General features: G+C 42.9%; 2 protein-coding genes across 2 annotated transcripts in view; one reads left to right on the top strand and one right to left on the bottom strand.

The window, feature by feature from the left end:
* The window catches only part of LOC141082347 (uncharacterized), a 58475-nt gene extending 48122 nt beyond the window's left edge, over positions 1–10353 (top strand). Inside the window, exons 9-10 of the mRNA XM_073566293.1 lie at positions 3352–4290; positions 9844–10353. Of these exons, the coding sequence (XP_073422394.1) occupies positions 3352–4290; positions 9844–10143 (1239 nt within the window). The 3' untranslated portion in view covers positions 10144–10353. The remainder of the gene's footprint in view (positions 1–3351; positions 4291–9843) is intronic.
* The window catches only part of LOC141082292 (uncharacterized), a 987535-nt gene that overhangs the window by 574109 nt on the left and 385978 nt on the right, over positions 1–27448 (bottom strand). The window lies entirely within an intron of this gene.

Here is a 27448-nt window from a genome sequence, read left to right as displayed (position 1 = left end):
GCCAGAAGGTTAAGAGAATTAGAAAAGAAGAAGTCATGGATGAAGGAGAGTTTGTTACACAGAGAATTCCAAAGGGCACAATTAAGAGAGACAGAAGGCATGCAGGGAACATTAATAAGATTAGAGGGGTTTCTGAGTGTAGCAGTTGGGGAGTTTGACTTACTATAACATGAGGGGCTGGGGTTGGGAGAGATGTCCCCTGCGACTAGGAGGAGGATAGAAAGAGTGAGCAGATGGTTAAGTGATTTGTGAGAGCGTCTCTGATGTTGAATCGTGGGACTGACTGGATCTGTGCAATGTAGCAGTGTGAAGAGAGCATGAGTGCTATACAAAGGAAAGGACTGAGGGGCCGATATGGATGGAGTGTAAAGAGTTAGTGCCAGGTCGGTGGATGTGTATGAATGCAGCGGCCAGGATATAAATTATACAAATGCATATGGTATATATTTGTTGTAATCCAAATATACATGGATAAGATGTATATAAATGTCTTAACTGTCTCCTGCCCTGTCTAACTGCCATGTTATAACTGATTCATACTTTGATCAAATGTACTTTGATTAAATGTGCATAAATACCTCCCCCAAGCTATGTCTGAATATATAGGAGTCTGATGCTTAGATCTGGTTTTTTTGTTGTTTTTTTTTTGCTTTGCTCGTTAACAATCAAACTAATCTAGGACAGCAGGGCCCAGTAAATGTAGTGGTCAGATAAACCAGTGTCCTGGCCTACATGCATCATAAACCATGACTGCTTAAAATTATTGTGGTAAATATGGAGAACAAACGTGGATCCCCACTGGAATATAATATAAGCTCACGTAAGTATGATAAGTAAAAAATAGGATACACATAAAGGAGAAACTAGAGGTATAATAAATTACCTGTTGTAAGAAGCACAATGGTGAGCTATCCAGCTCCCTGTTATAGTAGAATGCTGTATATTAATTCAGGGTGGCATATGGCAGAACCTTGTGAGGCCAATAGTACTAAGATCAAAAAATAATTAGAGATCAGACCAGGAGGTGATTAGTTTGTGGTAATTAAAGTGGTATTATAAGGATACCTGATGTGTTAAGAGCGAGGCTTGTAGTAACGCTCCCTGTTGGGATTCTATACAGAAGACCATTATAAGGTGAGTATAGGGTTAAACACGTATATATAAAAAAGAGAATAGAGGAGCGTTTATACCTGTAATTATAGTAGATTCCGTACAATAGCTCTTTGTGAAGCTAAAGAGAAACGTATCAGAACGTTATAATTCCACTGATACATGTGTGAGACATATAGGTTATATGGACATAGTAATCTATGAAATTCTTACCATGGGTGGTCAGTGGTGACGGGCGTCAGGCTGAACACGGTTTCCACCGCTTGTCACGTCGCAATGTGGAGTCTAAATGCCGGAGGCTAAATAGGAAAGGGGCGGGACTGGAATTACATGTGTCCTGAGCAACTAAAGCGGAAGTGATGTTGGCGTGTGTTCCAAGCACCGGAAGACCCATTGTTTGCGTTCCACAGACAGCAAGTAGTTCTGTGTGCACTACACGTTTCACAAGTGAGAGGGGAGTCGAAAATAAGCTTGTATCTATTAAAATAGCCAGGTTGTGCCCACTAACACTGCGTATTGTATTAAATGAAGCAGATGATAGATGTCAGTGTAAGGTGAGCATATTAGGTTATGGTGAAATGGTATGGAATTAAGAGGATAAGTGTCCTATTTGACCAATGGTACCACACTTGTTAATGTAAAACATTTATTTTTTGCCCGAGTGTGGACTGAAAAAAGTGTTGCCTGTTGTGAGTTCATTTTCCCCTTCACCGTCGACGTCTGATGAACTCCCTCTTCTGGTGAAGGAAGGTAGTGAGGCTGATTACCAAACACCTGATCTGGTAGATGATGACTGGATAACAGGAACTTCTGACTGGATATAAGGCAGCCGACGCCCTTCTGAGTCGCTGGTGATTTCTCTGCTGGATTCTTGGAGACCAGTCTGACTCCTTCCCAAAGATAAGTTTTTGCTCTGCTTTTGAACTTATCAGTTTTGTTTTGTTTACCTTGTTTTTTGGAGTTCAGCCATCCCCGGTCGGGGGTGTGCTGAGTTCCATTTTTGTCTCTGATCAGTTTATCTCTTTGCTCTGTCTTCAGAATTTACCTGAGTGCTGATATAGTCATTTTGAAGTCCTAGCGACTTCAGGGCTTGTTTTTCCTATCAGACGGTTGGGACATTTTTTGGTAGGGTTTTTTACGGATTGCAGACAGCAGCTTTTCTATCCTGTCCTGTTTAGTTAGCTTGGGCCCCATCGTTTGCTCAACCTATCTTTCTATCTGTGTTAGTGTTTTCATCTTGCTTCACCGTCATTATATGTTGGGGGCTGCCTATTGCTTTGGGGTCTGCTCTGGGGCAGTTTAGATTTCCCCTTTCTTTCTTTAGGCCTATTTAGTTCTCCGGCTGTGATCGAGGGGTCTAGGGCATCGTAGGAACCCCCCACTGCTACTGTTAGTTGTGGATAGGATCAGGGGTCTGCAATCCGATAGCTACCAACCTCTCCGGTTTTCTGGACTTAGCTTGTATTTTTGTTTTTTCCTACTTCGGTGACTCATTCATAACAGCTGCCTTTCTGAACATTATCACATTGATGGCATTGAAGACATGGGTACGTGCCTTTTTGGGGGGTTTGCAGAAACTCTAATATAACTAAATGACAGAAAACCAGGATAGTAGAAATCCCCATAAAGTGATTCCATTTTATAAATTAATTCACTGAGGGTTATAATCCTTAGGAGGAGTGAATATTTTGACTCCACAGCCACTTTCCGGAAATTAACACGCAGTGGATGTTGGAGAGTGGAAATTACACATTTGCCATTTTATTACCCAGCACATAGTGCCCAGATTGTGCTCCAGGAGACACACACCGCAAATTAAGTGGGTTCTTCTCACTATAATATTGCTCAATACAGGGATCCTAAATGTTGTTTGCGCACACTGCAAGACTCCGAAGTGAGAGCGGATTTTGCTGGATTGGTTTATAGAAACCTTGTTGCTTTTCAACAGCCTTTGATCCACTAATAGTGTGGGAACCTCTGTTTTTCCATTGACAGATGATGGACCTGAGTGGGGACTTGTTTTTTGTGAGATGAGAATTGGTATTATTTTCGCCTACATAACATTGATTGGTTTCCTTTTTATTCGATATTTGGGAGGCAGAATGTACAAACAGTAGAACACAACACACTACTGGCTCATCCAACAAGGTTTACTATTAGACTGTGAACTGTCATTGTCTTGATAAAAAAAGTTTTTTACATAGCTTGCCATTTTTATGGACAGTTTAAGTAGAAATGTTCAAAAATATAAAACTGAAGGATATTTTATTAAAAATGTTTTTTATCTTAGCAGATGACTGTACCAGGAGATCAGAAGGACAGCTGACATCTTCAATTTTTAAATCTGATGATCTTGAGATCCTACAAGATACAACGGAAATGAATGCGATTACTCCAGATATACCATCATCCATTCACAGCAAAGATCTGTCATCTGATCCTATGAAACAGGTCCCATCTTCTGATTCATTACTGACTACTAAGGAAAATCAAAGTCACAAAAGAGACATTAAAAAACAAACTGCTACTAAAGCAAAGAAGTCATTTTCATGTTCAGAATGTGGGAAATGTTTTAACAAGAAATCACATTTTGTTACACACCAGAGAATTCACACAGGAGCCAAATATTTTTCATGTTCAGAATATGGGAAATGTTTTAGCAATAAATCAGATTGTGTTAGGCACCAGAGAACTCACACAGGAGAGAAGCTTTTTTCATGTTCAGAATGTGGGAAATGTTTTGCACGTAAATCACAATTGGTTACGCACAAGAGCACTCACACAGGGGAGAAGCCTTTTTCCTGTTCAGAATGTGGGAAATGTTTTGCACTTAAATCACATTTTGTTAAGCACCAGAGAATTCACACAGGGGAGAAGCCTTTTTCATGTTCAGAATGTGGGAAATGTTTTAGCAGGAAATCAAATTGTGTTAAGCACCAGAGAACTCACACAGGGGAGAAGCCTTTTTCATGTTCAGAATGTGGGAAATGTTTTAGCATGAAATCAAATTGTGTTAAGCACCAGAGAACTCACACAGGGGAGAAACCTTTTTCCTGTTCAGAATGTGGGAGATGTTTTAACAATAAATCAGATTGTGTTAATCACCAGAGAATCCACACAGGGGAGAAGCCTTTCTCATGTTCAGAATGTGGGAAATGTTTTGCACGTAAGTCACATTTATTCGGACTCCCATGACAGCACCACGAGAGAGGGGATCCGCCCTTTAGGAACAGGAAACCTACAGATACAAAAGGGCGGCACATCTCCCACGCATCAGTTGGTTTCCTGTTCCTGAGGGGATGGGATCCTACAGAAGACTGGATCCCAGGCCGGCCGATACAGGTAGCGAGGGGGTCTCCTACCTCGGCCTGGTGCAGAACTCCTGGAAGACGCCACGGTGGCCCAGGATGGGTGGCATGGCGGTGGCGTATGCAGCAGGGAGCGGCGTCCGGAGGAGGTCCGTCTCCAGGGTAAGGCCGCCGCCGGTGAGTATGTCCCCCCGGGGGCTCCCGGCTCCGGCGGCGCAAGTGCGGTGGTAACGGGGGCCGGCGTGGCTGCGGGGTGCTGGGGCCAGGGAGCACTGCATTCCGGAGCGCCAGGGCGACTTCCGGTCACGTCGGGGTCGCGGTGACGTCAGGGGGCGGACGGATGATGCGCTTCCGGGTTGGCGGCGCCACTGCGCAGGCGCGAGAAACCAAGATGGCGGCGCCCATCGTAAACGCCGATAAGCGTCGGCTCTCCGGCCAGGTGCGGCGCCAGCTGAGGAAAGGGAGCCCTATTAGGGGGGGAGGGGCGCGGCAGGAATACTGCTGTCCGGAGGAGGGGTATATAGGCAAGACCCTGGCAGGGTGCCTTGCCTTGGCCACATTATTGCGAGCAGTAATGGAGAGCGATCAGGAGCAGCAGCGGCAACAGCAACGGCAGCAGCAGCGACAAGCATCACTGCCGCCCCTGGATGACCTTAGGCAGGTCAAGCAGAAAAAGAAAGAGGCCCGTGACAGTAAGGAACGTGCGGGACGAAGTGACCAATCCAGTCATAAAAGCTCCTCTAGGCAGACAGGAGCATCGACTGAGAAGAATCCCCCTCATTCTCCGGTACTTGATTGTGGCACTGGTAAGTGATCTTCGTGAAAGTTCACTCAGTGACGGGACCCCCCTTCTGTGTTTTATTCTAGGGGAAGAAGGCTACAAGTAAAACTAAACACAGGGAGTGCGCACTCTGTGCATGCCCATTACCTGATTCATGCCCAAAAAATTGTGCCCCCCCTGTATTCAGCAGACAGTGGCGGAAGAGTCGCCCGCGGTAGCGGCGAGTTTAAGGGACATAGTCAGGGCAGAGATGAAAGAAACCCTAAAGTCTTTGTCCCAGCCGGAAAGTCTAAAAGGCGGGGTCCCGGTGGAGTCCGATTCCTCGACAGAATGGAGGAGAAGTAGAGACTCCCAGGCTTCATCTCCCTTGTCTTCCTCAGGAGAAGAGGACTCTGGGCGATTTTGTCTGCCACTTGACCGAGTAGACAAGCTGGTCAAAGCAGTCAGAGGGACAATGGAAGTAGAGGAGCCTAAGCCCCAGTTATCCATGCAGGATGTCATGTTCGGGGGCTGGAGCAGAGAAAGCGTAGAGTCTTCCCATTAAATCAGAAGATCCAGGATCTGATCCACAGAGAGTGGAAAAAAACGGATAAAAGAGGGTTGCTACCACCAGCCCTCAAACGCAGATATCCCTTCGATGATCCGGCAGTGAATACTTGGGACAAGGCCCCCAAATTAGATGCAGCCATTTCGAAGGCATCGAAAAAATCCTCGCTACCCTTTGAGGACATGGGATCCCTTAAAGATCCCCTAGACAGGAAGGCAGATACCTTCCTTAAGAATACCTGGGAAATGGCTGCCGGGTCCTTAAGACCAGCAGTGGCATCAACATGCACGGCCAGGTCCATGATGGTCTGGTTGGACCAGTTGGAGTCGCAATTAAAACGGTACGTCGAGACAAACAATTCTTGGGGCCCTACCAACAATCCAAGAGGGAGCAGCCTTCCTAGCAGATGCCTCGGCGGATGCAGTAAGAATGGCCGCCAGGGCAGCAGGTCTCTCTAATGCGGCTCGTAGAGCCCTGTGGTTAAAGTGCTGGCAGGGAGACATTCAGTCCAGAGCGAAGCTCTGTACTATTCCGTATGAGGGTGAATATTTGTTCGGCGCAGTCCTGAACGAATTGCTTGAGAAGGCTGGGGACGACAAGAAAAAATTCCCAAATCTCTGGTCTGCGTCCTACGGACGTCCATTTGGTAGAAGGAGATTCGATCAGAGGAGAAGGCGCAATTCTTCGCCTATTAGAGACCGTCCCAGATGGGAAGATAGAAGGAGAAGAGGTACGGGCTACATGTTCAGACGCTCGTCGAGAGATCAAAAGAGACAGAATCAATGACTAGTAATTCCCATGGGGGATAGACTATCATCCTTCCTCCCGGCATGGTTACAGATTACAAATAGTGACTGGGTGCGCAAGGTAATATCCACCGGGCTTAGGTTGGAGTTTAACCAGGTCCCGCGGGATACCTTTAGACCAACTCCTTTAAGATCTTCACCCCTCGAACAAGCAGCTTTAGAAGCGGAAGTCTTGAGCCTATGCCAGAAAAACGTCCTGATAGAGGTTCCAGAATCTGAGAGAGGAAGAGGGTTCTACTCTCCCTTATTCCTAATCCAAAAACCTGACAAAACATTTAGAACGATTATTAATTTACGTTTCCTTAATGAGTTTTTGGTTAATCGTACTTTTAAGATGGAATCCATCAATACAACAATAAAAATATTGTTTAAAGGGTGTTTTATGGCAGTCATAGAATTGAAAGATGCGTACTATCATGTACCTATCCATACAGATTTCCAGCAGTTCCTGAGAGTGGCGGTTTCAGTAGACGGCACAGTCCGTCATTATCAGTATAGAGCCCTTCCCTTTGGTCTCTCTGCAGCGCCCCGGGTATTTACAAAGGTAGTGGCCGAAGTTATGGCTCATTTACGGGAAGTTGACATCTTGATCGTTCCATATTTAGATGATTTTTTGATTGTGGGAAAATCGGTGGGCCATTGTATATCCCAGATAGAAAGAGCTAAGTCCAGGTTAGAAAACCTCGGATGGATATTAAACTACGAGAAATACCGACTCCAGCACTTAAAGATACAGAAGTTTCTAGGCTTACTATTACATTCAGAAACTCAGCAGTGTCTGTTGCCATTGGATAAATTGCAAAAGATACAGCAGCAGGTTCTTCGGGCGATTGATAATCCTTCTATGACCCTCAGACAGGCCATGTCCCTGTTAGGCTCTTTAACCTCATGCATCTCAGCAGTCAGGTGGGCACAATTCCATACTAGAGCCCTTCAGAAAGACGTCCTGGTCAATAGCAGGGCCTTGGAAGGCTCCTTACAGGGTCGAGTGTTGCTAAGCCCCTCAGCTGTTAGATCGCTTAGATGGTGGCTCGATGACGAGAACCTAGCCTCAGGGGTGCCCTGGATAACGCAGATAACCCGTATTATAACCACAGACACTAGTCCCTTTGGTTGGGGGGCCCATATGGGGGACATAGTGGTACAGGGACACTGGGATTCTGATGCTGAGATCTCATCCAACCAGAGAGAGCTATTGGCGATAGAGCGGGCAGTCAAAAAACTCATTATGTACCTACAGGGCCATCACGTGAGGATACTCTCGGACAACTAGGTAGCAGTAGCATATGTCAACCACCAAGGTGGAACCCGCTCCGACGCCCTGATGCGGATAACAGAACATCTCCTTCACATAGCAGAGGAAAGTTTTGTATCTTTAACGGCGCTCCACATCAGAGGAAAGGACAACGTGAAGGCAGACTTTCTAAGCCGCAAGGCTCTAAAGCAAGGAGAATGGGCTTTGAACAGGGATATTTACCACCAGATTGTCCGCAGATGGGGTCAGCCAGAGGTAGACCTCTTTGCCACCAGAGAAAACAGGAAAGAAAAATCGTTCTGCTCTCTGAATCCCAGGGAAAATCCACTGGCAGGGGATGCCCTCCTGATAAGATGGAACTTTTCTCTGGCATACGCCTTCCCGTCATTAAATCTTCTACCTCTGGTAGTAAGGAAGATCAGGGAAGATCGGGCAAGAGTCATATTAATTGCCCCCTTTTGGCCCAGGAGGACCTGGTTCGCATGGTTGAGGACCATGTCGGTATGCGATCCCTGGGTACTGCCGAACCTTCCAGATCTCCTCTACCAGGGGCAGTCAGCCACCCGCATGTAGCGGGACTCCATTTGACGGCGTGGTGTTTGAGAGGACACTATTAAAGGATAGAGGGTTCTCCAAGAATTTAATTGATACCCTCCTAAAAAGCATGAAACAAACTACCACTAACATCTATGCTAGGACCTGGAAGCGATTCCTGTCCACCTTTCAGTTTGATGTCAGAGACGGAATTCCCACGAAACATATTCTGGAATTTCTCCAGAAGGGTCTCGAATTGGGTCTCTCCACAAGTACATTAAAAGTACATGTTTCAGCCTTAGGAGCCTTGTTTGCATGTGACATTGCCAATAACTATTGGGTAGCAAGGTTCATTAAAGCGGCGGCTAGATCGAGACCCATACACAAGGACAGATGTGTGCCTTGGGACTTAAACTTAGTCCTTACAGCCATGACAGAAAGTCCGTTTGAACCTTTGGATTCTGCCTCACTAAAGATTATATCTCTTAAGGCAGCATTTCTGGTAGCGATAACATCCGCACGTAGAGTGAGCGACATACAGGCACTTTCCAGATTGCCCCCTTACACAGAGTTCTTACAGGATAGAGTAATCCTAAGGCCAGATCCAGCATACCTTCCCAAGGTAGCATCACAATTTCACAGGACACAAGAGATAGTTCTGCCTTCCTTCCTCCCTAATCCGACCAACCCTAAGGAGCAAAAACTTCAGGCATTAGATATTAGGAGATGCTTACTTAAATATTTAGCAGCCACGGATCCTTGGAAGAAGGAGAATGCATTATTCCTATCCTTCCAAGGTCCCAGGAAAGGTTGTAGGGTATCGAAACGCACATTAGCAAGGTGGATTAGGGAGGCTATCTCTCTTGCCTACACAGCAGGTGGAGGTCCGGCTCCGCAGAACCTGAGGGCGCATTCCACTCGTGCCATGGCATCATCTTGGGCAGAAAGATCTGGAGTGTCAATTGATCAGATATGTAAGGCGGCCACCTGGTCATCTCCTTCCACCTTTTTTAACCACTATCGGTTAGACATGGGTGCCTCCTCAGATCTCACCTTTGGGCTAAGGGTGCTGCAGGCTGTAGTCCCTCCCTAAGTTAGTTTACATCTCTGTAATTCTCTCGTGGTGCTGTCATGGGAGTCCGAATAAAGTATTAAGTTACGTACCGGTAACGGTATTTTTCGGAAGCCCATGACAGCACCCTTAGTTCCCTCCCTTGTTCACATATAGGGGTGCACTCCTTTAGAAGATTGTCCACAATTTACTGTATATGGGAGATGGTATAAAAATATTTCTGATAAATAGGGTAGATAGGTTGTATATATTATATGTTGTGTACTAACCATGGTAGCCTCTCAAGCTCTGTAATCCAACTGATGCGTGGGAGAGGTGCCGCCCTTTTGTATCTGTAGGTTTCCTGTTCCTAAAGGGCGGATCCCCTCTCTCGTGGTGCTGTCATGGGCTTCCGAAAAATACCGTTACCGGTACGTAACTTAATACTTTTGTTACCCACCAAAGAACTCACACAGGAGAGAAGCCTTTTTCCTGTTCAGAATGTGGGAAATGTTTCACCAATAAATCAAATTGTGTTAAGCACCAGAGAACTCACACAGGAGAGAAGCCTTTTTCATGTTTAGAATGTGGGAAATGTTTTAGCAATAAATCAGGCTGTGTTAAGCACAAGAGAACTCACACAGGGGAGAAGCCTTTTTCATGTTTAGAATGTGGGAAATGTTTTAGCAAGAAATCATATTGTGTTAAGCACCAGAAAACTCACCCAGGGGAGAAGCCTTTTTCCTGTTAATGTGGGAAATATTTTAACCAGAAAGCACTTCTTGATCTCCATCAGAGCTGTTACACAGAGAAGCTGCCTTTTTCATTTTCTTAATGTGGGAAATAATTTACTTGGAAATTAACAGTTAATAAACATCAGAGACGTCACATAGGGGAGAAGCCTTTTTATGTTCATAATGTTGGAATAATTTTAACCAAAATTAAATCTTCTTAAATGGGTTGTCTCTTGTCATTCCTCATGTTTGCTGACAAAAGGATAAAACTAAACTTTATGAATTCCAAATGTAAAACAATACCCATAATTCACCCCCTGAAGGTTAGTTGGAAAGTGATTAATAGAAAAAACATGTACCCCACATCTCAGTATATAGGGTGAGGTGATGTTTACACACTCTCCAAGCGTCTCATTTCTACGGGTTTCATCATCCTCACCAAAGGCGAGACTATTCAGGAGACTATTTAATATTGACCTACTGTATATTCAAGCGAGACTAGACAAAAAAACTAAAATCATGTATCGTGTTATCCGAAACAGTCAGAAAACTAGCCACATATTGGCAGATCCCAGACCTCAAACTATATACTTCGGTTGTTTATAAGCCACTCCAGTGTCAAGAACAGATAGTATGAATTTGAATTTACCAAATGGCTGCAATGAAACAAACAGTGAAAAATTTAAAGGGGTCTGAATACTTTCCATACCCACTGTATCAGTAAAAATAACTCCTCTCTATTAGGTAAAGTGTAAAAGAATTGCACCATTTTCCGATACCCGTCACGTCTCCATTTTTCATGATCTTGGGTTGGGTTTGGGATTATTTTTTGTGTGCCGAGCTGAGGTTTTTAATGGAAACCATTTTGGTGCAGATAGGATCTTTTGATCGCCCTTTATTGCATTTTAATGTAATGTTGCAGCGACCAAAAAAAGTAATTCTGCCGTTTTGACATTTTTTCTCGTTACGCCATTTAGCGATCAGGTTAATTCTTTTTTTATATTGATAGATCGGGAGATTCTGAACGCGGCTATAACAAATATGTGTATGTTTGATTTTTTTTTGTTTTATTTTGAAAGGAGCGAAAGAGGGGTGACTTGAACTTTTACATTTTTTTATATTTTTAAAAACTTTTTTTTACTTTTGGCATTGTGAAGACATACAGCATTGTATGTTAATTAACCAGACAACTATTTTTTTTAGCAACGAAGAATAATAGAATGTTTTCTGTATGGTGGCTTTCAAAGTTAAGTGTTGATATCTAGTTGGTCAAGAAAACAGACTTTTGTTCGTGTAAGCCTGGAATATTGACTTTTATTGTGTGCTTATTCTTAAATCACTACTGATGTTTGCTGATATGCTAATTATGCATTGGGTTATGGAGCCAGTTTGTTGACTTCTAAAGCAGAGAGGGAAAAACTATGTAAATAGTTTAAATAATCAAATAATGCTATAATAATCTCATCTGCATTCTTACCCTTCATGTAAATACTGAGTGAGGGACACTTGTTAAGTCTAAAAATAGGTTACAGGCCTCTGTATAAAGAGACTGAGAGAAACAGCCAGAGAGAGTCTGCCAAGACATCTATACATCCAAAGGACAAGAGACAGGACAGCAGCCACAACATCATCACAAGGGACACGGATCTATCATTCTATAGGAAACATCCTAGGGGTTTTCAGCCTTGGTTGGAAGAATACAGATCTGCTCCATTGACCATCACTGAACCATGGCTACATTTGGAGAAGCCAGGTTGTGATCCTCGGATCAACTGGCCTTGTACCTTGTATGGACTCAATGGACTGTCATCTTCCAGCACTTATTGTTACCTCCTCTTTGTGTGCGGGCCACAGGTGTGGTAGCGACCCTGGAAGATGAAGCCAGGTTGTGATCCTCTGATCAACTGGCCTTGTATGGACAGTCATTTTCCTACGCTTGTCATCACCCCCTGTGTGTGTGGGTGCCACAGCTGGTGTAGTGACCCTGGAAGATCTGAAGTCACAGCAGCTATTATCCCAGTGGGTCAGTGGAAGGGGGAGTGTTGTGAACTCATTTTGTGGTCTGCCTCTGGTGAGGGAGCTGGTTGTGCTGACAGAGGAGTTGTGAGTTCTCTTTCCGGGCTCCCTCTGGTGGTGGCAGGAGGTAATGAAGGTGATCTAATTAACAGAGACATGCCACCTGATAATGAGGATAGGACATCTGGAGTCTCGGACTGGATTTAAGACAGCCGACTCCCTATTCCCATGCTGGTGATTTTTTCCTGCCTCCTGAGGTCTTGGTTTCCAGTTCAGTTCCTGCCTTCTCAAGCTAAGTGTTCTCTGCTAATGTTCACATTTGTTTTGGTTTGGTCTATTCAGTTTTTTGTGTGGTCAGCCAGCCCCGGCTGGGGCTGTGCTGAATTTCCATTCTTATGTCACTGTATGTGCCAGTTTGCTTTTTGTCCCTTATTAGATTGGCCTCTTTTTGCTCTGTTCTCAGAATATGCCAGAGTGCTGAAATAGTGTGAGAAGTCTAGTGACTTCAGGGTTTTTTTTGCTGTCAGAAGTGATGGACATTTTTGCAGTGTTTTTTTGGCTTGATTGCAGACAGTATCTTTCCTTTCCTGTCCTTTCTAGTTAGTGTGGGCCCCATCGTTTGCTCAGTCTATTTTCCTACCTGTGTTTGTGCTTTCATCTTGTCTCACCATCAATACATGTGTGGGGGCTGTCTATTCCTTTGGGGTCTGCTCTGGGGCAGTTTAGATTTCCCCTTTCTTGCTTTAGGCTTATTTAGTCCTCCGGCTGTGACGAGGCATCAAGAATCATCGTAGGTACGCTCCAGGGCTACTGCTAGTTGTGTAGATAGGATCAGGGGTCTGCAATCTGCTTAGTTACCAAACGCTCTGGTTTTCTGTGACTTAGCTTAGTCTTGTTTTCCTCCTCAGTGACCCATTCATAACAGGGGAGACTGTTATGAATGAGTCACCGGAGGAGGAAAAAACAAAAAGGCAAGCTAAGTCCAGAAAACCGGAGAGGTTGGTAGCTAGCGGATTGCAGACCCCGGATCCTGTTCACATCAACTAACAGTAGCCGTGGAGCGTGCCTACGGTGGTCCTAGACACCTCGTCACAGCCGGAGAGCTAAATAAGCCTAAAGAAAGAAAGGGGAAATCTAAACTGCCCCAGAGCAGACCCCAAAGCAATAGACAGCCCCCAACATGTATTGTTGGTGAAAAAAGATGAAAACACAAACACAGACAGAAAGATAGGCAGAGCAAACGATGGGGCCCAACTAACTAGATAGGACAGGACAGAAAAGATGCTGGCTGCAATCCGCAAAAGCCCTACCAAAAATGTCCCAACACGTCTGATAGGAAAAACGGCCCTGAAGTTGCTAGACTTCAAAATCCCTATATCAGCACTCCGATATATTCTGAGGACAGAGCAAAAGAAATTAAACCGATCAGGGACAAAAATGGAAATTCAGCATAGCCTCAGCCGGGGCTGGCTGAACAAAAAACTAAGTAAATCAGACAAAATCTCATGGAACAATAGCAGAGCAAAACTTAGCTTTAGAAGGCAGGAACTGGACTGGAGGCCAGACCTCAGAGCAGGAGAAATCACCAGCAACCCTACAGGGCGTCGGCTGCCTTATATCCACTCAGAGATTCCAGATGTCCAATCGCAAGCCACCTGTTCAGGTGACAGGTCTCTCCCATCCAAATCAGTTTCACCACCTCCTTTCATCAGCAGAGGGAGTTCATCGGACACCAAAGGTGAACGAGAAAATGAGCTCATAACAATACTCCCTCTTCTTCACATTCTAGAATGCTGCTTGGCTGGCCCCCTGTTTCCAAGCCAAGAGATTCAGAGAAGAGAAGTAGAGATGTCTCCTATCCAGGGCTCTCTGACTGCCTGGGCAATTTGGCAGGTGGTGAAGAGACAGATGGTTGCTCTTCAGTGCCTGGCCCTGAGAGGATGTGGAAGTAATTGAAGTCGATGCGTTAGCTGCCATCCATCCGACAACGGCTTCAATTTGTTCATCCCGCAGCAGTGGGGTACGGCGAGGTCCTACAAAGCTGCGCATAAAGGACTGTTCCCTGGTAAAACTGGGGGATGCTGAGTCACTGGTGCCCGCAGCAGGCACAGAATCCCCACGTCCTCTCCCTGCTGAAACTCCACGCCCACGTGCCTTACTCCCTGCCTTCTTCATCTTGGTAGACTGATAAAGAAAGGCAGAAAAATACAAGGGAGGGGCTTAGTGTGCTTATTCCTGAACAGCTGCTAACAGGTATAAGAAACACTAATATTATAAAGTGTGCGGACTACACTTTAATATGAGCTAATGTGGCCTAAACAACTGTCAAGTGGAGTGTTTAGTGAACTTTATTTACGTGTTTTTTTTTTCAAAAAGGATGTGACCAAAGATGTGAAAGCGATAGTATCACAAACTTTTTGGAGCTATTACAATGCAGGAAGGTAACCTACAATGCAATAGATGAGGCTCCAAAAAATAGGCTAATACTAATCTGGCTGGGGCCGCAGGGCACAAGCCAGCAAAAAGGCTCCTCTATCTACTCCTATATAGTGTTTGCAACCAATCTAGCTGGATACGGATGGAAGCACACTAATAGGAGAAATTCAGGAAAAATAAGCAGCACTACAGCAAAAAAGGACTATGTATGAGGCAGTGACGCACACTAAGCGGACTACAACCAGAGGTGACTGCAGAACACACTACAGCGTGAGCTGCACTCACACAGAGACCTCACAGACAGCCGTGAACAGTGCAGAGAACTGGGCACTAGCACTGAAAGGCTCCGCTGTCTACTCCTATATAGTGTTTGCAACCAATGTAGATGGATATGGATGGAAGCACACTAATAGGAGAAATCAGGAAAAATGAGCAGCAATAAAACAAAAAAAGGACTATGTATGAGGCAGTGACGCACGCTGAGCGGACTACAACCAGAGGTGGCTGCAGAACACACTGCAGCGTGAGCTGCACTCACACACACAGACCTTGCAGACAGCTGTGAACAGCACTGCAAGGCAAAAGAAAGCTTCACACAGCTGTTGCTAAAGTAGCCTGGGTAAAGCACAGTATAGCAAATCGCTATCTCTAACTGTCCCTCAGAACAGCAGCGTCCTGTCCCTAACTGAATTCACAGCAGAGTGAACCCAAAATGGCGGCAGCTTTTATAGTGCATCATGACATCATTTCAGCAGCCAATCACAGCCATGCCATTAGTTAACATGCCTACATACCTAACAGGATGTGCCCACACTTCTTAGGATTCCTCATTGGCTGAATCAAATCAAACTGCCTCATAGCATTATGGGAACTTCCGATTCCGGTATTCGATATGCAAAAAGTATCGGAACTCAGTATCGGAATTTCGTTACCGCGAATATCGGCCGATGCCCGATATTTGCAGTACCGGAATGCTCAACACTAGTCATCAGTGAAAAAATAAAAAAGTTATAGCTCGCAGAATAAAGCGATGCAAAAATAATTATTTTTTATATAAAATTGTTTTCATTGCATAAAAGCGCCAAAAACATAAAAAAGACATAAATGAGGTATCGCTGTAATCGTACTGACCCGAAGAATAAAACCGCTTTATCAATTTTACTGCACGTGGAACGGTGTAAAAGCACCCCCCAAAAAAAATTCTTGAAATGCTGGTTTTTGTTTTTGTTCATTCTGCATCCCAAAAATCGGAATAAAAAGCGATCAAAAATGTCACGTGCCTGAAAATGGTACCAATAAAAACGTCAACTCGTCCCGCAAAAATTAAGACCTCACATGACTCAATGGGTCAAATTATGGAAAAGTTATAGGTCTCAAAATGTGGTGATGCAAAAAATATTTTTACAATAAAAAGCATCTTTTAGCGTGCGACAGCTGCCAAACATAAAAACCGCCATAAATAGTAAATCAAACCCCCCGTTATCACCCCCTTAGTTAGGGAAAAATAATAAAATAAAAAAGTATTTAACTACTAATATTAGTGTGCGCTTGGAACACTCAAAGAAGAGGGAAATCTAAATTGGGTGGTTGTAAAAAAAAACAAACCTCTTATAAGTGCTCTTTATGTAGCTGGATAATAGCGAGAAAATAGCAATTAGTAATAGTCAATTGTAAGACCTCAGAAGAAGTGCTTAAGGGAAAAAGAATATTTATAGATGCTGGTGGCAATCTTAGTTCCAACCTGAACAATCATTAAAAACTAAAAAGGCATGAGTGAGGGTAAAAACCTGAAATCATTGAACAGGTTATATACTGCAGGGTAATTCTCCTTAATAGCAGCTTAAAAAAAAAAAAAAAATCAAAGTCAAATTGCAGCCTGTGAACGCCTGTGCAGAGTAGCCTCAATAGTAAATGCACAAGTCAGAGAGCGGTACCTGTAAAGATAATGCGATGCGAAGTCTTCACTCCAGTAAGCGGTGCAGGTTAAAATAGCGCTTTTTGCTCCAGCTCTTGGAAAAAGAGGGGGGGGGTTTGTACACTGGGGTATAGACGAGTTACAGGGCCTGCCCCGGCCGGTGGCAGCCTCCTGTCAGTGTACCTCCAGCTGTGGAGCAGACGTGAGCGGCCTCTCGTGCTCCCGGCGTCTCAGGGAGGAAGAAGACAGTTAGTCTTTGAAACATGTTGGAAAGTCCATTGGTCCCCGCCGCAACCACCAGCAAGTGAAACCGACGTGGTCATGTGTTGACTCACATCACAAAGGTCCTGTACACCTGGAGCAGCTCACAGACGCCGGGAGCACGAGAGGCCGCTTACGTCTGCTCCACAGCTGGAGGTACATACGCACATGACACCCGCAGACCATTCCATCAAAGTCTGCATTCCAAAATGTCACTACTTCCCTTCCGAGCCCCGACGTGTGCCCATACAGTAGTTTTCTCCCACATATGGGGTATCAGCATACTCAGAACAAATTGGACAACAACTTTTGGGGTCCAATTTCTCCTGGTACCCTTGGGAAAATAAAAAAATTGGGGACTGAAAGATCATGTTTGTGGAAAAAATATGATTTTTTTATTTTCACGCCCGGGTGTTATAAACTTCTGTGAAGCACTGGGGGGTTCAAAGTGCTCACCACACATCTAGATAAGTTCCTTATGGGGTCTGGTTTCCAAAATGGGGTCATTTGTCAGGGGTTTCCACTGTTTAGGCACATCAGGGGCTTTCCAAACGCGGCATGGCGTCCAATCCCAATCCCAGCCAAAAAGTCAAATGGCGCTGATTCCTTTCCGAGCTCTGCCATGCGCCCAAATAGTGGTTTACTCCCACATATGGGATATCAGCGTACTCAGGACAAATTGCACAATAACTTCTGGGGTCCTGTTACCCTTGGAAAAATAAAAATTGAGGGTGAAAAGATCATTTTTGTGGAAAAAATGTGATTTTTTAATTGTACGGCTGTACATTATAAATTTCTGTGAAGCCCTTGTGAGTTCAAAGTTCTCACCACACATCTAGATAAGTTCCTTGGGGGTCTAGTTTCCAAAATGGGGGTCACTTGTGGGGGGTTTCCACTGTTTAGGTACATCAGGGGCTCTCCAAACGTGACATGGCGTCCAATCAATTCCAGCCAATTTTGCAATGAAAAAGTCAAACAGCGCTCCTTCCCTTCTGAGCTCTGCCATGCGCCGAAACAGTGGTTCCTCCCCACATATCAGGTATCAGCGTACTCAGGACAAATTGCACAATAACTTTTACATCTAATTTCTCCTGTTACCCTTGGTAAAATAAAAAAAATTGGACCTGAAGTAATTTTTTTTGTGAAAAAAAGTTAAATGTTCATTTTTTTTTAAACATTCAAAAAATTGCTGTGAAGCACCTGAAGGGTTAATAAACTTCTTGAATATGGTTTTGAGCACCTTGAGGGGGGCAGTTTTTAGAATGGTGTCACTTTTGGGTATTTTCTATCATATAGATCCCTCAAAGTGACTTCAAATGTGATGTGGTCCGTAAAAATAAAATGGTGTTGCAAAAATGAGAAATCGCTGGTCAACTTTTAACCCTTATAACTTCCTAACAAAAAAAAATTTTGGTTCCAAAATTGTGCTGATGTAAAGTAAACATATGGGAAATGTTACATATTAAGCTTTTGTGTGCTGTATCTCTGTGATTTAAGGGCATAAAAATTCAAAGTTGGAAAATAGCGACATTTTCAAAATTTTCACCAAATTTCCATTTTTTTCACAAATAAACGCAAGTTATATGAATTAAATTTTACCACTAACATGAAGTACAATATGTCACGAGAAAACAATGTCAGAATCACCGGGATCCATGGAAGCATTTCAGAGTTATTACCTCATAAAGGGACAGTGGTCAGGATGGTAAAAATTGGCCCAATCATGAAAGTGCAAACCACCCTTGGGGGTAAAGGGGTTAATCTGGGAGTGGTCTGTAATCTTTTTCCCATATGTGAAGGTAGCCATACTTTGAATATCTTATTTTTTTGTTCATCATTAAGATTGAATTTGTCTGTGTTTGATTCAAAAATGTCCGCATTATAAAAGGCGTCCATCTGATCGTTGTAATTTGGAATGTCTTTTACAATTTTCATTAGCTGATCATGTATTTTCAGATTAATGCGTGCTGCACTGTCATGTAATTTTTTCCGTTGTAATTCTACTGCCTCTAATTCCTCTACTGAAACACCTGGATCTTGTGTGTCTGGTACAAATGATGAGGCAGCAGCACTGTCCTCCTGTTTACCTGCTGATCTTGTGTTAGCAGAAACCCTTTTTATGTCTTGTCGTAATTTGGACAATAACTCTGTCCGAGTATCAATCTGATCCTCCAATTGTTCAATATGTTCTGACAATATCAAGAAAAAACAAAAATGGAAAGCGCACATAGGGTGTATTGTCTTGAAGAACCACAATAGCAAGCAAGCCCAATCAGTTAGACTCACCTGCTGAAGTTGTGTGAGTCACAACAAACTGGGAATCACTCATAAAGGTCCGGTCGTCGCTGGTATCCCGCTGGTAGTAAATGAAACAAATCCAAAGTGGAAAAAAGAGCCGGGCTGAATAAACCGCGCTGACCAGAAAAAAGCGCACCTTCGGCAGTCCATATAATAAAAAACTTCTTTAATAAGCCTACGCGTTTCGTGGCAAAACCAGCCACTTCAAGCGTCTTTTCCTCTCCTGGGTTGATCCAATGGATGATCTTCTGTGTCTTTACTGAAATCCTCAGCCCTCCGTCTGGATGGGACACATGCAGCTTTCTATGGTCGAAGACACGGATCCTCTCTCGTAGTCTGTAGATTCTGTCTGATCCTTGTGACGTGAAATAGTGGAATTCCTGAGGCTTTGTACAGCAGATGTTTTTAGCAGAGTTCTCCCCTTGTACAAACGAAGGAGTATAAATATAGCACAAAGATCAGCCTGGCCTTGGCTCGCCAAAATGAAGAAAAAATATCTCTTTCTTATTTTTTTCCTTAAGTAAGAGCAGGGTGAGGATAAAAAGGAAAACAATGTTGAATTGTGTGGATAAAATTAAATCTTGTTTAATGTTCATTCAAAAAGTGATTACAAAAATGAAGAAAAGTGAGTTCATAGCACACAGAAATAAGTATTAGATTAAAAGAAAACAAGCATTCATTGGTTCTTACATATGGTCTTGAGGCATGATGTGGTCCGTGTTGGAGATTCTCCAGATATGGGAGATCTCCCTGTACAGGAGTTAGGTTGGCTTTTATACTATTTTGACCCATAGACTTGCATTAGTGTCTATTTTTCCTGTCTCATAACCACATATGGTTATCTGCCGCTATGTTCGTAGCTTCTACCATATTAGAACGCTAGTATCTTATGGAATATGCATATTAGGTATTCATGCATTACGCTTGAAAAACTTAAGCTTATGGCCTTTGACCTTTGGAGCCATTTACAACCTCCAAATAGCCACATATTGACAGTTCTGACAAATGCCCTATAGTTCTGACAAGCAGGGAGCAGATGTATGAGCCAAAGTCCTCAGAATAACGCACTCACCCACTAAACAGAGCTGGCTAGCTAGACTCTGCATCCATATTTTTTATTATTGAAATCCTGATATTTTACAGGTGACAACTATCAGCTCTTAATAAAGTGTTACCACTGACTGGTTTACGGAAAATAGTGCTATGTATGCACTTCCTATCACAATCACCTAAAAGGGTCAGATCCAAAAAATCCATTTTATTGTTTGAAAACGAAAAAGTAAACCACAAATTGATGGAGTTTTTCTTAAGATATTGCACAAAGAGTGGCACGGTCGCCACATCACCCCTCCATGTGAGTAGGAGATCGTCCACATAGCGGCCGTACCACTCAATGCAGCCTGCAAAAACATTTGATTCTGAAAAAATAAAAAACTCCTCCCAACAAGCAACAAACAAAATTGCTAGGGATGGTGAGAATCGCGATCCCATCGGGGCTCCAGTTACTTGAAAATAGAATTCAGAATTAAACATAAAGAAATTATACTTTACAAGATATGCTGTGCCTCTAATAATAAATTCCTTCAGTGAATCACTGTAGGAGCTATACTTATTTAGATGGTATGTAATTGCTGTTATAGCCTGTTCATGAGGAATACATGAGGATAAATTCATTATGTCACAAGACACAAAACAATTACACTCTGACCATTCAAAAGTTTTTAGTTGATTTAACACTGAAGTACTATTCTTTAAATAGCCAGGTGTGCGGGAAACTAGGGTTTGTAGATGTCTGTCAATCCAAACACTTAAACTTTTTGTTAAGTGATCCTATACTCGATATAATTGGACATAATGGAGGGGGAAAAATTTGTTTGTGCATTTTCGGGAGACTGTAAAACACCAGGGTGACAGGAAAATATTCAAAAAAGTTTTAGTTTTTTTATTAATTACCCCTAAATTTTCTTCCTCCATTACTAAAGATTCCAATACATTTTTACAAACACTAGTAGGGTAATTTGCTACTTTCCTATAAGTATCAACATCATTAAGAATGTCCATAGCCAAATTGCTATATAATCACCCTATATATTGAAACGTGGGGTACATGTTTTTTCTATTAGTCATCTTCTGACTGACCTTCAGGGGGTGAATTATGGGTATAGTTTTATATTTTGAGTTAATAAAGTTTAGTTTTATCCTTTTGTCAGCAAACATGAGGAATCACAAGAGACAACCTTTTCAAGAAAATCCAATTTTGGTTAAAACGATTCCAACATTATGAACATAAAAAAGACTTCTCCCCTATGTGATGTCTCTGATGTTTATTAACAGTTGATTTCAAGGTAAAATATTTCCCACATTAAAAAAATGAAAAAGGCTTCTCCTCTGTGTGACTGCTCTGATGGTGATCAAGAAGCGCCTTCCGGTTAAAATATTTCCCACATTTTGAACAAGAAAAAAGCTTCTCACCTGTGTGGGATCTCTGGTGCCTATCAAGATTTTTTTTCCATTTAAAACATTTCCCACATTTTGAACATGAAAAAGGCTTCTCCCCTGTGTGGGTTCTTTGGTGGCTATCAAGAACTGATTTCCGGGTAAAACATTTCCCACATTCTGAACAGGAAAAAGGTTTCTCCCCAGTGTGGGTTCTCTGGTGTCTATCACGAACTGATTTCCGGGTAAAACATTTCCCACATTCTGAACAGGAAAAAGGCTTCTCCCCTGTGTGAACTCTCTGATGGTTAACAAAATGTGATTTATGTGCAAAACATTTCTGACATTCTGGACATGAAAAAGATTTCTCTGTGTGAGTTCTCTGGTGGCTGTCAAGAACCGATTTCCGGTTAAAACATTTCCCACATTCTGAACAGGAAAAAGGCTTCTCCCCTGTGTGAGTTCTCTGGTGCTTAACAAGAAACGATTTACATTTGAAACATTTCCCACATTCTGAACAGGAAAAAGGCTTCTTCGCTGTGTGGGTTCTTTGGTGCTTAACCAGAATCAATTTCCGGTTAAAACATTTCCCACATTCTGAACAGGAAAAAGGCTTCTCCCCTGTGTGAGTTCTCTGGTGGGTAACAAAATTTGATTTCTGTGCAAAACATTTATCACATTCTGAACATGAAAAAGGTTTTGTTCCTGTGTGAATTCTCTGGTGAATAACAAGGTCTGATTTCTGTTTAAAATATTTCCCACATTTTAAACATGAAAAAGGCTTCAAGATTTCACCTGTGTGAGTTCTTTGGTGTTTAACAAGATTTCCTTTCTGGATAAAACCTTTCCCGCATTCTGAACATGAAAAAGGCTTCTCCCCTGTGTGAGTTCTCTGGTGGTTAACAAAATGTGATTTTTGTGCAAAACATTTCTCACATTCTGGACATGAAAAAGATTTCTCCTCTGTATGAGTTCTCTGGTGGCTATCAAGAACTGATTTCCGGTTAAAACATTTCCCACATTCTGAACAGGAAAAAGGCTTTTCCCCTGTGTGAGTTCTCTGGTGCCTAACAAGAAACGATTTCCATTTAAAACATTTCCCACATTCTGAACAGGAAAAAGGCTTCTCCCCCGAGTGAGTTCTTTGGTGTATAACAAGATTACATTTCTGGATAAAATATTTCCCACATTCTGAACATGAAAATGACTTCTTTGCTTTAGGAGCAGTTTGTTTTTTAATGCCTCTTTTGTGACTTTGATTTTCCTTAGTAGTCGGTAATGAATCAGAAGATGGGACCTGTTTCATAGGATCAGATGACAGATCTTTGCTGTGAATGGATGATGGTATATCTGGAGTAATAGCAATCACTTCAGTTGTATCTTGTAGGATCTCAAGATCATCAGATTTAAAATTTGAAGATGTCAGCTGTCCCTCTGATCTCCTGTCCCTCTTATCTGCTAAGATAAAAAATAATTATTTTTTAATAAAATATCCTTGAGTTTTATATTTTTGAACATTTCTATTTAAACTGTCCATAAAAATGGCAAGCTATGTAAAAAACTTTACTTGTTTACCAAGACAATGACAGTTCACAGTCTAATAAAAAACCTTGTTGGATGAACCAATAGTGTCTGGTGTTCAACTGTTTGTTCATTCTGCCTCCCAAATATCCAATAAAAAGAAACCAATCAACGTTATGAAGGCAAAAATAATAACAATTCTCATCTCACAAAAAACAAGTCGCCACTCAGGTCCATCATCTGTCAATGGAAAAACAGAGGTTCCCACACTATTAGTGGCTCAAAGGCTTTTGGAAAGCAACAAGGTTTCCATAAACCAGTCCAGCAAAATCCGCTCTCACTTCTGAGTCTTGCAGTGTGCGCAAACAACATTTAGGCTGAGTTCACACGTGGCGTTTTTTTCGCGTTTCCGTGGCGGTTTTAACCACGTGATTTTGCTGCGAAAACAAGAAAAATAAGCATCACATGCATTCCTATGGGATTCCTCAATGCTGTGCTAATGCTGCGGTTTTTACCGCGGCAGAATCACTTTGCGGTAAAAAACGCAGCATGCTCATTAATTTTGCGGAATCGCGGCGATCACGCACCCATAGGAATGCATTGTTCTGCTTACTTTCCGCATGTGGCTGTGCACACCATGCGAAAAGTAAGCAGAACAATTGCGGATGGTACCCATGGTCCGGAGGAGAGGAGACTGTCCTCCGGGCTTTGGGTACCATATCCCTGTAAAAAATAGAACTTAAAATAAAAAATATTGTTATTCTCACCTTCCGACATCCCACGCTGCCTTCCCGTCTCTCTCCACGCTCCCGTTCCCAGTAAGCCTTTGCGAAAATGCCCATGATGGCGTCCGTTCTCGTGGGATCGCGAAGTCTCGCGGTCATTCGCGCGACATCATCGCGAATGACTGCGAGACGTCGCGATCCCGCGAGAATGTACGTCATCACGGGCATTTTCGCAAAGGATTACTGGGAATGGGAGCGTGGAGAGAGGCGGCAAGGCTGCGCGGGACGTCGGAAGGTAAGAATAACACCATTTTTAATTTTTTAAAATATTTTTTACATTTTATCTTTTACTACTGAAGCCGCATAGGCGGCCTCAGTAGTAAAAAGTTGGTCACACTTGTCAAACACTATGTTTGACAAGTGTGACCAACCTGTCAATCAGTTCTCCAAGCAATGCTACAGATCGCTTGGAAAACGCTAGCATTTTGCAAGCTAATTACGCATGCAAAATGCTAGTTTTTCCGCGGGAATTTAAAATTCGATTTTCCCGCGGATTGGAATTCCGGAACTCTCGCGGTAATTTCCGCGAGAGTTCCGCCACGTGTGAACCCAGCCTTAGAATCCCTGTATTTAGCAATATTATAGTGAGAAGAATCCACTTAATTTGCGGTGTCTCCTGGAGCACAATCTGGGCACTATGTGCTGGGTAATAAAATGGCAAATGTGTAATTTTCACTCTCCAACATCCACTGCGTGTTAATTTCTGGAAAGAGGCTGTGGAGTCACAATATTCAGTCCTCCTAAGGATTATAACCCTCAGTGAATTAATTTATAAAATGTAATCACTTTATGGGGATTTCGACTATTCTAGTTTTCTGTCATTTAGTTATACAGTTGTGGCCAAAAGTATTGACACCCCTGCAATTCTGTCAGATAATACTCAGTTTCTTCCTGAAAATGATTGCAAACACAAATTCTTTGGTATTATTATCTTCATTTAATTTGTCTTAAATGAAAAAACACAAAAATAATTGTCCTAAAGCCAAATTGGATATAATTCCACACCAAACATAAAAAAGAGCGTGGACAAAAGTATTGGCACTGTTCGGAAAATCATGTGATGCTTCTCTAATTTGTGTAATTAACAGCACCTGTGACTTACCTGTGGCACCTAACAGGCGTTGGCAATAACTAAATCACACTTGCAGCCAGTTGACATGGATTAAAGTTGACTCAACCTCTGTCCTGTGACCTTGTGTGTACCACATTGAGCATGGAGAAAAGAAAGAAGACCAAAGAACTGTCTGAGGACTTGAGAAACCAAATTGTGAAGAAGCATGAGCAATCTCAAGGCTACAAGACCATCTCCAAAGACCTGAATGTTCCTGTGTCTACCGTGTGCAGTGTCATCAAGACGTTTAAAACCCATGGCACTGTGGCTAACCTCCCTAGATGTGGACGGAAAAGAAAAATTGACAAGAGATTTCAACGCAAGATTGTGCGATTGTTGGATAAAGAACCTCGACTAACATCCAAACAAGTTCAAGGTGCCCTGCAGTCCGAGGGTACAACAGTGTCAACCCATTCTATCCATCGGCGTCTGAATGAAAAGGGACTGTATGGTAGGAGACGAGACCCAGGAAGACCCCACTTCTTACCCCGAGACATGAAAAAGCCAGGCTGGAGTTTGCCAAAACTTACCTGAAAAAGCCTAAAACGTTTTGGAAGAATGTTCTCTGGTCAGATGAGACAAAAGTAGAGCTTTTTGAGCAAAGGCATCAACATAGAATTTACAGGAGAAAAAAAGAGGCATTCAAAGAAAAGAACACGGTCCCTACAGTCAAACATGGCGGAAGTTCCCTGATGTTTTAGGGTTGCTTTGCTGCCTCTGGCACTGGACTGCTTGACAGTGTGCATGGCATTATGTAGTCTGAAGACTACCAACAAATTTTGCAGCATAATGTAGGGCCCAGTGTGAGAAAGCTGGGTCTCCCTCAGAGGTCATGGGTCTTTCAGCAGGACAATGACCCAAAACACACTTCAAAAAGCGCTAGAAAATGGTTTGAGAGAAAGCACTGGAGACTTCTAAGGTGGCCAGCAATGAGTCCAGACCTGAATCCCATAGAACACCTATGGAGAGATATAAAAATGGCAGTTTGGAGAAGGCACCCTTCAAATATCAGGGACCTGGAGCAGTTTGCCAAAGAAGAATGGTCTAAAATTCCAGCAGAGCATTGTAAGAATCTCATTGATGGTTACCAGAAGCGGTTGGTCGCAGTTATTTTGGCTAAAGGTTGTGCAACCAAGTATAAGGCTGAGGGTGCCAATACTTTTGTCTGGCCCATTTTTGGAGCTTTGTGTGAAATGATCAATGTTTTGCTTTTTGCTTCATTCTCTTTTGTGTTTTTTCATTTAAGACAAATTAAATGAAGATAATAATACCAAAGAATTTGTGTTTGCAATAATTTTCAGGAAGAAACTGAGTATTATCTGACAGAATTGCAGGGGTGTCAATACTTTTGGCCACAACTGTATTAGGGCTTCTGCATATGGTGAGTCCAATCTCATCTGGGATCTGTTCCTGCTGTCCAGCTGGAGTAATCTGCTCCCTACTTCAGCCAATTGGAAAGTACCACACCCTACTAAAGCGCAAAGCACATGGCCGGAATCTGCCAGATACAGCGCTGTTCTCCTCTGGTTCAGTCCTCTGTGCTCAGCTTGCGGCCTGTGTATTTATTACCTGTTGTGACCGTGGCCCGTTTACTGACTACTCTTGTGTCTTCTGATTCTGTATTCTGTACTTCCTGACCCAGCTACCTGACTATTCTTCTTGCCATCTGACACCACAGAAGCACCTGATATGAGATAGATGCTACTGCGCAGGCGCCGTCATCGCTGGTGACATTTTGCTGGATGTAATTTTTTTTCTAAGCCTCACAATAGTCACAATATTATAGGCATTATCAACAATAATATCAATGCTATTATATGCATTATGTAATAATGGGGGCAGGTCAGTGAGGGATCAGCGACCTGTCATAAGCCAATAGAAATGAATATATAATCAGAGCACCACAAAAAGCCCCGCCCACAGCCCCACCCACAGCCCCGCCCCAGAACACAAGAATCTCATTAACTGAAAACTACAAATAAAGATTAAACAACCACAAGATGGATTTCATCACCAGGTATCAATGTAATCAGTATAACGGCGCTGACCTGACAGTGTCTGTAGGTTACTGAGCACAATCCTGCTGACAGGTTCCCTTTAACTTTAGCCCTTAGGCATTTGGAAGAGGCGATGGAGAGATTTTTGTTAAGACTATCAGGGAGTTACAGACTTACATAAGTGAGACAAGCCGATGCCACCACAAACTATCATACAGAATGAAGAGGCAGAAAAAGACAGAGTAAAAACTTATTTTACATCCCCAACAACAATGTACAGTAAATATGAGGGGAGAACACTAAACCAGAGTTGCATTCATTTCTGTGAACTATTTGAGCTACTGTGAGTCCTGACCAAAAGAGTAGAGAAACTATTAGTTCTCCTCATTTGAGGAAAGATTGTGCAGTAATCTGAATTCTGTAGGATGGAAAACATAATGGAATTTATGATGTGCAGTGAATCCATGACACCAGGGCTGGAGCCAACACATCTCCTGCAGGCGGGAATAAATGTATATTGCAGCCATCAGCCACGCACAGCTTAGA

The sequence above is a fragment of the Dendrobates tinctorius genome, unplaced genomic scaffold (genome assembly GCF_039654945.1).
Source record: "Dendrobates tinctorius isolate UK_male_01 unplaced genomic scaffold, ASM3965494v1 ptg000017l, whole genome shotgun sequence".
Lineage (NCBI taxonomy): Eukaryota > Metazoa > Chordata > Amphibia > Anura > Dendrobatidae > Dendrobates > Dendrobates tinctorius.
This window is presented reverse-complemented; position numbering and strand designations above follow the sequence as displayed.